General features: G+C 42.9%; 1 protein-coding gene across 1 annotated transcript in view; it reads left to right on the top strand.

Moving 5' to 3' along the window:
* Positions 1-3,755: 3,755 nt before the first annotated feature.
* The window catches only part of LOC310773112 (organic cation/carnitine transporter 2-like), a gene marked incomplete at both ends in the record, with an annotated part of 38,449 nt that continues 29,201 nt past the window's right edge, over positions 3,756-13,003 (top strand). The window contains 3 exons of the mRNA XM_083633029.1: positions 3,756-3,962; positions 4,223-4,405; positions 6,041-6,144. Of these exons, the coding sequence (XP_083489155.1) occupies positions 3,756-3,962; positions 4,223-4,405; positions 6,041-6,144 (494 nt within the window). The remainder of the gene's footprint in view (positions 3,963-4,222; positions 4,406-6,040; positions 6,145-13,003) is intronic.

Below are 13,003 nucleotides of genomic sequence, written 5' to 3'. Positions count from 1 at the left end.
CGATTGTTATTAAACAGTATAAATTTAATATCAATGCATCACATCTTACCTCTAATAGTCGACGAGACCAACACAGAGTAGTCTCGCTTGAACCCCGAGTGAATCGGCCAGTGTTAGTCTGTCTGTAGCCAGGGCAGATCAGGAAGTGAAATGAAACGGTTTGCAGCAGCCACTTCGGCCATAACCACAAAATAACTTCCAAAAAACCTGTTAGAATATAACGAGAGATGTTCCCGAGAGTATGCGTGGCGTTCACATTGTTTATGTTATGTTGCTAGGCAGCGCAAACGGCGTAGGCAGGCAGCTGCGTTTCACTTCCGCGTTTCACTTCCGCGTTTCACTTCCGGGTTACCCGGTCCGGTCTCTCTAGAGAGCCCCCTGTTGACGCGAGTTTAGACCAACATAGACTTAATAATCACCTAAGGGAGCAATCTCAGATACACACGGCTTTGGTCTCAGCTACTATTATAGGTAAGATGTGATGCATCAATATTGTAATTATACTGTTTAATAACAATCGAAAAAGTTGCTCGTAGCTGCTTTAAGTAGATTTTTCGAGTATCTGTACTTTACTTGAGTATTTAATTTTCTGACGACTTTTTACTTTTACTCGTTACATTTTAACACAAGTATCTGTACTTTTACTTGTGTACATTTTCAAAACAGGTTCGTTACTTTTGTTTAAATGCACGAGAATGTAATTTAAAAACGAGTAGAAACGGGAGAACGGAGCAGAAGTAATAGACGAGTTTCCCAGCGCTGCTGATAAAAGCTCATTCCAGCTCCGCCAATAGTATGACTTGGCACTCCTCCGGGGCGTGGACAAAGAAGAGAAACACGGATTTTCTATGAGGGGAGACACACGCAGACATTAGGGGCCGTGCAGACAGCCAGCACTTATTAGCGCTCCTCTTTTTGCAATTCATTCTCTATAAGTACGCGCTTAGCGCGCATCTCTTTCAAGAAGCATTTCATCGCGTTTAAAAGCTGGTGGTGTTTTTTTTAGCGCAGCGCTCTGGGCGCTGAAAGCTGAGGAAAGTTTAACAGGAAAAGCGCCCTGCTCCTCTTCACTCCTCCCACCTCGAGTCTTCTCCCAGGAGAGGAGGATTTTCATCTCGCTGCTGCCAGAGTTGCCAATAATCTGGCTTTTCCAAGCGTTCTTTTTTAAATAACCGCATGGCCCCTTATGGTGTTGTTCTAACACATACATTCAGTTTGTGCACTGTCAACATTCAGCTAATATGGAATATGGTGGTGTTCTAACACCAGAGACAGTTCTGTCTTAATAATAAACCTTGAATTTGTGAATGTGATCAACCTGTGGACATTCAGTTCCTTATCCATTAGGTATCAGTATCATATCAGTCTCGAGTATTGTGATTCTGCACTTTGTAAGGGACACCTTGTATCCAGCAGTTAAACTTGTCTAACTATTTGCACATTCATATATCATGGAAATATTAATGAGGGAGGACTAGATATGATTTTAATGGGGGTTTTTTGTGTGGAAAAACCATAGCACACTATTTAAAGTAGAGTTTTAAGATGTGTAAAACATTTGTAGGGGATCTTTTATCCTCAAATTATATTCTATGATGTGAGGTTCAGTCATTCAGAAAGATACGGTAAAAATACTTTTACTTTTACTCGTTGGGTACATTTCAGAGCCTGTACTTTTTTACTTTTACTTGAGTAAAATAATTGAATCAGTACTTCTACTTTTACCAGAGTAGTTTTTTACACAAGTAACTGTACTTCTACTCAAGTACAGAATGTCAGTACTTTTCCCATCTCTGTAAATTGATTTGCATTTCAATAATGAGAGACTAGAAGGAAAGTACGATAAACTTTAATGATAAAACAACACTTAGATTTGGCGAATGACTCCATGGTATGATGACGCTCCTCTGAGACAAGAGGAGGACGTCAGTGATTTATAGGATAGAGAACCCCCATAGGGAGTTCTACTGGAGTCATGACATTGGTGGTGTTCAGGGGAGGAGGAGGGGCGAAGCAACAGCTACGCAGGAACAGCAGCTATGGGTGAACAAACAGGGTGAGTTACAACTTGCAAGAGTCTGAAATAGAACTTCATTTAGGTGATTGGCCAACGGCCGAAGAGAGGGAAAGCGTGGGAGACATTGATTGGACAGGGATAAAGAGGGCGTGCATATTTATGAATGGCTGATGTAACCTGAGGGCGTTGCTGCAGGGGAGAGAGATATGAATGGAAAGGAACGGATTAGTGAATGGGATGGATAAACAGTCATTGACTAGTGAAGTAGTCTTCATTATTGAAAACAGTCTGAGACATTATTTGATTGAGTGAAATATGTATTTGATCCCCTACCAACCAGCAAGAATTCTGGCTCCCACAGACCGGTTTTTCGAAAATGGAAGAAACACAAAATGACCATGAATCACCCTCGGTCTGGGGCTCCACGCAAGATCTCGCCTGATCATGAGAAAGGTGAGGGATCAGCTCAGAACTACACGGGAGGGACTTGTTAATGATCTCAAGGCAGCTGGGACCACAGTCACAAAGAAAAACATTGGTAACACACTACGCCGTAATGGATTAAAATCCTGCAGCGCCCGCAAGGTCCCCCTGCTCAAGAAGGCACATGTACAGCCAGGACCATCTGAAGTTTGCCATTGAACACCTGAATGATTCAGAGAAGGCTTGGGAGAAGGTGATGTGGTGAGATGAGACCAAAATCGAGGTCTTTGGCATCAACTCGACTCGCCGTGTTTGGAGGAAGATAAATGCTGACTATAACCCCAAGAACACCATCCCCACCGTCACGATCATACATGAGTCATCAGACCACTATAATGTCTGACGTTGTCACCCGTTTTTACCAACAGCTTATTTTTAGAATGTTGAGCCCAAAATAATTTGTCACCAAATACGACGAACAGTGTGGCTAATCAACAGACCAGGGCAGGACTCAGCAACACATGAAATATCTTAAAAATTAAAATACACTGGAGGGGGACTTTAACTCAAATCAACTCTCAATAACTGTCAAACTAAATGAATGACTTCAAAACTGTTTACTGTTTTCTGATATACTACTGATGTAATGATATAAAGCTGCTTGAAAATCAGTGGATTGTTCCTTTAACAATGTTAACAACAGATACTGTAAATCATTCTGGCATGCCCACTTGTCTTAGGCTCATCAGAGACAACTCAGTTTAGCTGCTGATACTTTGAACAGGGAGGAGCAATGTGAGTGACTATGTCACTTGACTTGACTCACGAAGCATACCGGTTCGTTTTACACTGCAAAAAATAGCCACAGAAACAAGCGATTTAGCTTCAAAATCATCAGTCAGCAAAAAGATCTAGCAATGAGGTGAGCTAATTTCAATTGTTTCCAATGCAAATCAACTTAGTTTGAGAATTTCCTTGAAACATGTGACAATATCCTGAAAAAAGGTTGATCATTCACCTAAGAGCAATTGGCATTATCTCACACTGGCGGCTCTCACTCAGGATATTGCCTCTGGTGTTAGTAATCCATTTCAGCCACGGCTAGGAACATGTATACTTTGCCGATAAGGTTTCTTGCAACTGTGATGCAAGTTTAGTTTATATACACAGTGCTTGGCATATGTTACATAGTAACAATAGCCATAGTCTAGTACAGGATACTTCACATTGGCCAAAAGTCATTAAAGCATTTCTAGGAAGACGGTAGACAGACCAAAAGTAGTAGGGAGAGGAGGATTCTGGGACTATTATTATTATGAAGGACTATGATGAGGCCACAGCCTTCCTGGGACAGTGGGGATGTTTCCAGCAGACAGTCTTCTTCCTGCTCTGTGCCAGCACCATCCCGAATGGATTCAGTGCTTTCTCTGTTATCTTCCTGGCGGACATTCCCCGCCACCACTGCTTGGTTCCTGAGGTCAACCTGACCCAAGAGTGGCGCAAAGCTATCATCCCAATAGAGGTGAGCATGTGACTTCACAGGGTCCACTCGAGCGCTATTGGACCCGAGACCCACAGCAAACGGACCCGGGTCCAGGTCAGGCCCTCGGGTATAAGGGGGTTCGGACATTTCCGTAGACCTCTCCTGTGTTTCCTACTGCCCGGTATTGTATCACAATTTTATCACATTTCCTTACACAGTTGTGTTATGTTCTTATGACAGGAATAATACCTTTGCAGGTGAAATGGTACCAATAAAGTTTGTGTTGATGTGACTGTGAGGTGGTGAACGGTGAAGAAGAGCTGAGCAAGTGCAGCAGGTATGGGCTGGATGAGGTCAGAAACCTGTCTGCTCGCGGAGTCGTTCCTGGCAGAGACATCAACCTCACTGACCTGGGGCAGGAAGCCTGTTTGGATGGATGGAGCTACAGCAGAGACATCTACCAATCCACCATCGTCTCTGAGGTCAGTGTGTATACATGGTGGAGGTAGTAGGAGGGGGAGTGGTTGTAGTAGTAGTAGTAGTAGTGGCAGTGGTAGTATGTTTTAGTTGTAATAGTACTACTAGTACTGTTAATAGCAGTGCTAGTAGTTGTAACAGGAAATTCCTTATCGTAATCTTAATTGTTTCTCAATTGTTTTTGATGAGAATTATCGGTGTGGAAAATGACTGTTAGTTACTGCTGCATCAATTACTAATTTCTCCGCCAAGGAAGAGGTTATGTGTTACTGCTGCATCAATTACTAATTTCTCCGCCAAGGAAGAGGTTATGTGTTACTGCTGCATCAATTACTAATTTCTCCGCCAAGGAAGAGGTTATATATTTGGTGCCGTTCGTTTGTCTGTCAGTAGGATTACGGAAAAACTACTGGGCCGATTTTCATGAAACTTCATGGAAGGGTGTAGCATGGGCGAAGGAAGAACCCATTACATTTTGGAGTGGATCCGGTTCCGACTCACGAACAAGCCTCATGAACAAGCAATTGGCCTTAGCGGAGGTCTGCACTCTTCGAGTGCACTTCTAGTTACGGCCGGGACACACATCTTGCGTGTACCTACCTAGTGCATGTGCGTGGCGTGGGGGCTGCGGCTGGCACACCCGCGGCATCCACACAGGCAGCGTGGCTGCTGTGTTGCAGCTGCGCGCTGCTGTCTGTCTGCCAACTCTCTTCCTATAGAGTTTACCTTTTATTAAATTTGCTATAAACAATACAATGATGATTTTAACTGAAGATCGCTTGGGCTCACTTCAAGAGGCAGTATTGATTTGTGTGTGTGTGTGTGTGTGTGTGTGTGTGTGTGTGTGTGTGGGGAGGGGAGGGGAGGGGAGGAACGAGCCACGTTGTAGCCTATGTAGCCTACTGTATGTGGTTTTCAGAGGGCAGGAGAACTGCAGCCGAGCTCATCCTCCCGTCTCAAATCAAAACGAGCCTTGATTGGCTGTGGCTGACCCTGTAAAATATCATTGTAATGTCTATTTGTGTAGAGACACGCTAGAGACACGCGTGCGGTAAGCAGAAAAAATAGGCGTTGCTTCTATTCTCTAGATGACGCGCGTCTCGCGCCTGAGACACGCCCCTGAGACGCGCGGCGGATGCCGGAGGTGTGGCTGCTGTAACCTGTTAACATGGGCGCCGAAATGAAAATCAACAGGTAACGCCACGCAGACGCACAGCAGACGCAAGATGTGTGTCCCGGCCGTTAGAAATAAAATAACATTGGGATAAAAAGGGGACAATCCAATTTTCACAGCAACCATTTTGAGGTGGTAAAGCAGGAAGTAAAACAGGTGTAACCAATAACATTAATGAGGGCCCTGAAACTGGAGAATGAAACCATCATTAATGGAATTCGTTACACCTGCTTTACTTCCTGCTTCACCACCCCAAAATGGTTGCTGTGAAATGGGTCTAGAATTTGCTAATCCAAACAATGAAACATAGGGTGCTCTTAAAAAGACTTCGGGGCCTGGCTCCCATACAAGCTGGCAACTAAACTGCACAGAAATGATAGAATTATAGATTTTTTTCACTCTTTTTGTTTCATTTTTCAGTTAATTTTTCTTTCTTTAATGTCTTCATAATGTACCGGTTTTCCAGTTTGACCTGGTGTGCAGTGAGAAGTGGAAGCAGCCATTCACCGCCACAGTTTACTTCCTGGGAGTGTTTTTTGGATCCTTCTTCTCAGGACAGCTCTCAGACAGGTACTGAAAACACATGCACAAAATTATATATGATATGATATGATATGACACGATGCAATATTCAAGATTCAAGATTTTTATTGTCACTCCATGGTACAAGTATCACGTGTGAAATTCTTGTGCTGTGGACTCCGTTTACAACATAGTACAAATATAGCAGGGCATATGAGTGCAAAAACAATAAGCAATAAGGCAATAAGCAATATGCAACAATAAGCAATAAGGCAGTATAGTGATAAGACAAGTCCGAGACAGTGGCATATTCACTGCACATAGGTGCACATGTCATGTGCATACATTAGACGTGCTTAGACATTTTAAATTCGACGTATTTGACATACAGGTGCAAATAGCATGTACCTTATTAGACATACAGTTAAACATTAGACATACGTAATGGTAGCAGCTGCAGTGCGGTACGGTACGGCTACTACACTATTTGTGTATGTTAAGGAGTCTCGTGGCCTGCGGAAAGAAACTGTTCCTCAAGCGATTTGTGCGTGCTTTTGGAACCCTGTATCTCCTCCCTGAGGGTAACAGGGAGAACAGGTTGTTGTGGGGATGGTTTGTGTCTTTGATGATCTTCAGGGACCTCCTGAGGCACCGCTGGTTATACAGTTCATGCAGTTCTGGCAACTCACATCCTGTTACGTGCTGGGCCGCACGCCTCACCCTCCGTAGCGCCCTGCGGTCCATGGTGGTACAGTTCCCGTACCAGGTGGTGAAGCCGCCAGTCAGCAGGCTTTCAATGGTGCCTCTGTAGAAGTCCCTGAGGATTTCTTTCCTTAGCCCAAATTTCTTCAGGCGCTTGAGTCCGTGTATTCGCTGTTGGGCCTTTTTGACAACAGTGGCGGTGTGGCCGGCCCAAGTCAGGTCCTGGTGGATATTGACTCCCAGGTACTTGAAGCTGTCCACCCTTTCCACCACTGTGCCATTGATGGTGATTGGGGGGTGTGCGCCCCCCCCCTCCTGTAGTCTACAATGATCTCCTTGGTCTTGGAGACGTTCAGAGAGAGGTGGTTGTCCTGGCACCATTGTTCCAGGGCCTCCACCTCCTCTCTCTAGGCCGTCTCGTCGCTCCCCGAGATCAGCCCCACGACTGCTGTGTCATCTGCAAACTTCACGATGGTGTTAGAGGTTTGAGTCGCCACACAGTCGTGGGTGTAGAGGTCGTACCAGAAGGGGCTGGAGACGCACCCCTGGGGCGCTCCTATGCTGATGGTCAGTGGGGAGGAGGTGAGGTTGCCCACCCTCACCACCTGGCGGCGGTCTGTCAGGAAATCCAGGATCCAGTCGCACATTGCTGTGTTAAGTCCCAGGTCCTTGAGCTTGCATACCAGCCTGGAGGGTACTATGGTGTTGAATGCTGAGCTGTAGTCCACGAACAGCATTCTTACGTAGGTGTCCTTCCCCTCCAGGTGGGACAGGGCGGTGTGGAGCACGTGTGCTACTGCATCCGCTGTGCTCCTGTTGGGGCGGTATGCGAATTGTAGCGGGTCGTGGTCCGGGGGGAGTGTGGGGCGGATCTTTGATATGACCAGCTTTTCAAAGCACTTGCTGGCTATTGGCGTGAGGGCTATTGGGCGCCAGTCGTTGAGGCTGGTCACTTTCTGCTGCTTGGGAATGGGGATGATTGTCGCTGCTTTGAAGCAGGAGGGAACTTGTCGGAGGGAGAGAGACTGGTTGAAAATGTCTGTGTATACGCCTGCCAGCTGGTGGGCGCAGGCCTTGAGGACCCCCCGGGGATGCCGTCCGGGCCGGCCGCCTTGCGTGGGTTGATACGCAGGAACGACCGGCGCACCTCCTCCTCAGTGATGGTGAGAGGGCGGTCTGGGTCTGTGGGGGGTGGGAGGTGGGGGGGGTTGGTGGTTAGGTGGGGATGGGAGGGGGTGGGGGGGCTGGGGGGAGGGGGGGGAGGGGAGGTGGCGGGGAGAGGAGGGCAGTGGGGAGGGGGAGGAGGAGGGGTGGCGGAGGGGGGGAGGGGTGGTGGGGGGGAGGAGAGGAGGGGAGGGGTGGTGGGGGGAGAGAGGTGGCAGGGGGGGAGGAGAGGAGGGGGGAGGGGGGGTGGTGGGGGGGAGGAGGGAGGGGGGGTGGTGGGGGGTAGGAGAGAGGGGGAGTGATGGGGGGTGGGAGAGGAGGAGGGGAGGCGCTCTGGCAGAGGGGTCGAACCTGACGTAGAACGCGTTGAGTTCGTCTGGCAGGGTGGGTGACTCGTTGTTTTGCTGTTTTTCCCCTTTGAAGTCTGTGGCAGCGTGGAGGCCTCTCCACAGGTGTTTGGGGTTGTTGGAGTCCAGTTTTGCTTCCAGCTGCCTGCCATATTCTCTCCGTGCTCTTTTTAAAGTGGTTCGGAGGGCATATCTTGTTTGTTTGTATTCCTCTGTTGTTCCAGTGTTGAAGGCGGTGGTCCTGGCGTGGAGGGCTGCCCGGACGTCACTATTGATCCACGGTTTCTGGTTTGGCATTTATTTTTTTATTTTTTGGGGGATTATGTCCTCTGTGCATTTTTGAATGAAGCCTGTTACTGTGTCTGCATATTCGTCCAGGTCTCCTGCAGCCTTGAACTCTTCCCATGCTGTTTGGTCGAAACAGTCTCTCAGAATGTCCTCTGATTGGTCTGACCAGCAGTGGGTGGTTCGGAAGGCCGGGGGGTGTCGCTTGAGCTGTTGTTGATACCTGGGAACGAGCAGGATGGAGGCGTGGTCCGATCTGCCGAAGGGGGGGCGGGGGTCGCCTTGTAGCAGTGTTTGATGTTTGTGTAGCACTGGTCCAGTGTGCGTTTTCCCCTTGTATGAAAGTTGATGTGCTGGTAGAGTGTAGGCAGGCGCTTCCTCAGGTTGACTCTATTGAAGTCGCCTGCCAGGATCATTGCTGTTTCCGGTTGTTTCAGCTCCTGTGCGCTGATCGCGCGGTGGAGTTCTTTGGCTGCGTTTGTCTCGTTGGCTTGGGGCGGAATGTACACTGCAGCAAGAGTGACTGACGTGAATTCACGTGGACTATAATGCACATTGGAGCATAACGTATTCCAAGTCCGCTGTGCAGTGCGTTTCGATGTTATTGATATTCGTACACCAGTTCTTGTTTATCATCAGACAGACGCCGCCGCCTCTCGCTTTGCCAGAGCGTTCCTTGTCCCTATCAGCCCTCTGTGTACTGAAGCCGGGGATTGTGATGGTATGATCCGTAGTGTCGGCTGAAAGCCAGGTCTCAGTCAAACACAGTACGTTACATCTCGCTATGTCCGTTTGGAATTGTGCCCTTGCTCTCAATTCACATAGCTTGTTTTCCAATGATTGCACATTAGCCAGGAGAATGCTGGGCAGTGGTGGCTTATGCGCTCGTCTTCTCTGTCATGCGAGAAGGCCCACTCGTTTTCCTCTCTTTTGCCGTTTAAGTTCAGGAAATTCAGAGAGGTCGGGAGCTGACCAGTTTTGTTTGGGGTGTTTTTGCGCATTTCTGATGTCTAGCAGCGCTCCCCTGTTGTACCTACGTACGGTAGTACAGCTGGTGCCGTCGTTGTTGTTAAAGTTGCTGTTGTCGTTGTCGTTCATTGCTGTCCCAGTCCCTTTGGGGGGGGGGGGGGGGGGGCGCAGTGGGAACAATAGAGCGATAGCCCGGCGGTAATCCACGCTGTAATCCACGTTGTTGTTGTTTTCCCTTTTGCTAAAAAAGTGCACTTACGCTACTATGTACACCGTACAAAAGACACCGATATATACACTAGATATTTACAAAGCGAATAGAAGCAACGAAATTATAAACAAAACAAAATTACTCTAAAGAAACTCTATTCCTCTACGAAGTTCACGGAGCTCCACAGCTGGTCGCCTCTCTCTCCAGGCGCCCATCAATAATATGATGATGTGATAAGAAACTTCAAAATGTTATAAAAGGGAAACATGTACTTTCTTATGAAATGTACAGTATTTGGGAATCTAGGAAATATACCATTGTGCACATTCCAACATTCCATTACTTTCTCTTCCTGTTGTTTGATCTCTACCAAGTATCTTTACAGTCCCCTCTTTACATCTTAAAAGGGGAATATCCTCACATTTCGTTTAATGATTTGATTATTGGGCATCCCATGATAGATATAATGTTTTTATGTTATTGTTGGGCATCCCATGATATATTTAATGTTTTTATGTTATCGTTGGCCATCCCATGATATATTTAATGTTTTTATGTTATCGTTGGCCATCCCATGATATATTTAATGTTTTTATGTTATTATTGGGCATCCCATGATATATTTAATGTTTTTATGTTATTGTTGGGCATCCCATGATATATTTAATGTTTTTATGTTATTATTGGGCATCCCATGATATATTTAATGTTTTTATGTTATTATTGGGCATCCCATGATATATTTAATGTTTTTATGTTATTATTGGCCATCCCATGATATATTTAATGTTTTTATGTTATCGTTGGCCATCCCATGATATATTTAATGTTTTTATGTTATTATTGGGCATCCCATGATATATTTAATGTTTTTATGTTATTATTGGGCATCCCATGATATATTTAATGTTTTTATGTTATTATTGGGCATCCCATGATAGATATAATGTTTTTATGTTATTGTTGGGCATCCCATGATATATTTAATGTTTTTATGTTATCGTTGGCCATCCCATGATATATTTAATGTTTTTATGTTATTATTGGGCATCCCATGATATATTTAATGTTTTTATGTTATTATTGGGCATCCCATGATAGATATAATGTTTTTATGTTATTGTTGGGCATCCCATGATATATTTAATGTTTTTATGTTATTGTTGGGCATCCCATGATATATTTAATGTTTTTATGTTATCATTGGGCATCCCATGATATATTTAATGTTTTTATGTTATCGTTGGGCATCCCATGATATATTTAATGTTTTTATGTTATCGTTGGCCATCCCATGATATATTTAATGTTTTTATGTTATTATTGGGCATCCCATGATATATTTAATGTTTTTATGTTATTATTGGGCATCCCATGATATATTTAATGTTTTTATGTTATTATTGGGCATCCCATGATATATTTAATGTTTTTATGTTATCGTTGGCCATCCCATGATATATTTAATGTTTTTATGTTATTATTGGGCATCCCATGATATATTTAATGTTTTTATGTTATTATTGGGCATCCCATGATAGATATAATGTTTTTATGTTATTGTTGGGCATCCCATGATATATTTAATGTTTTTATGTTATTATTGGGCATCCCATGATATATTTAATGTTTTTATGTTATTATTGGGCATCCCATGATATATTTAATGTTTTTATGTTATCGTTGGCCATCCCATGATATATTTAATGTTTTTATGTTATTATTGGGCATCCCATGATATATTTAATGTTTTTATGTTATTATTGGGCATCCCATGATATATTTAATGTTTTTATGTTATTATTGGGCATCCCATGATATATTTAATGTTTTTATGTTATTATTGGGCATCCCATGATATATTTAATGTTTTTATGTTATTATTGGGCATCCCATGATATATTTAATGTTTTTATGTTATTATTGGGCATCCCATGATATATTTAATGTTTTTATGTTATCGTTGGCCATCCCATGATATATTTAATGTTTTTATGTTATCATTGGGCATCCCATGATATATTTAATGTTTTTATGTTATCGTTGGCCATCCCATGATATATTTAATGTTTTTATGTTATCGTTGGCCATCCCATGATATATTTAATGTTTTTATGTTATCGTTGGCCATCCCATGATATATTTAATGTTTTTATGTTATTATTGGGCATCCCATGATATATTTAATGTTTTTATGTTATCGTTGGCCATCCCATGATAGATTTAATGTTTTTATGTTATTATTGGGCATCCCATGATATATTTAATGTTTTTATGTTATTATTGGGCATCCCATGATATATTTAATGTTTTTATGTTATCGTTGGCCATCCCATGATATATTTAATGTTTTTATGTTATCGTTGGGCATCCCATGATATATTTAATGTTTTTATGTTATCGTTGGGCATCCCATGATATATTTAATGTTTTTATGTTATCGTTGGCCATCCCATGATATATTTAATGTTTTTATGTTATCGTTGGCCATCCCATGATATATTTAATGTTTTTATGTTATTATTGGGCATCCCATGATATATTTAATGTTTTTATGTTATTATTGGGCATCCCATGATAGATATAATGTTTTTATGTTATTGTTGGGCATCCCATGATATATTTAATGTTTTTATGTTATTATTGGGCATCCCATGATATATTTAATGTTTTTATGTTATTATTGGGCATCCCATGATATATTTAATGTTTTTATGTTATTATTGGGCATCCCATGATATATTTAATGTTTTTATGTTATCGTTGGCCATCCCATGATATATTTAATGTTTTTATGTTATTATTGGGCATCCCATGATATATTTAATGTTTTTATGTTATTATTGGGCATCCCATGATATATTTAATGTTTTTATGTTATTATTGGGCATCCCATGATAGATATAATGTTTTTATGTTATTGTTGGGCATCCCATGATATATTTAATGTTTTTATGTTATCGTTGGCCATCCCATGATATATTTAATGTTTTTATGTTATTATTGGGCATCCCATGATATATTTAATGTTTTTATGTTATTATTGGGCATCCCATGATAGATATAATGTTTTTATGTTATTGTTGGGCATCCCATGATATATTTAATGTTTTTATGTTATTGTTGGGCATCCCATGATATATTTAATGTTTTTATGTTATTATTGGGCATCCCATGATATATTTAATGTTTTTATGTTATTATTGGGCATCCCATGATATATTTAATG

The sequence above is a fragment of the Poromitra crassiceps genome (genome assembly GCF_964638095.1).
Source record: "Poromitra crassiceps genome assembly, chromosome: 1".
Taxonomy (NCBI): domain Eukaryota; kingdom Metazoa; phylum Chordata; class Actinopteri; order Beryciformes; family Melamphaidae; genus Poromitra; species Poromitra crassiceps.
This window is presented reverse-complemented; position numbering and strand designations above follow the sequence as displayed.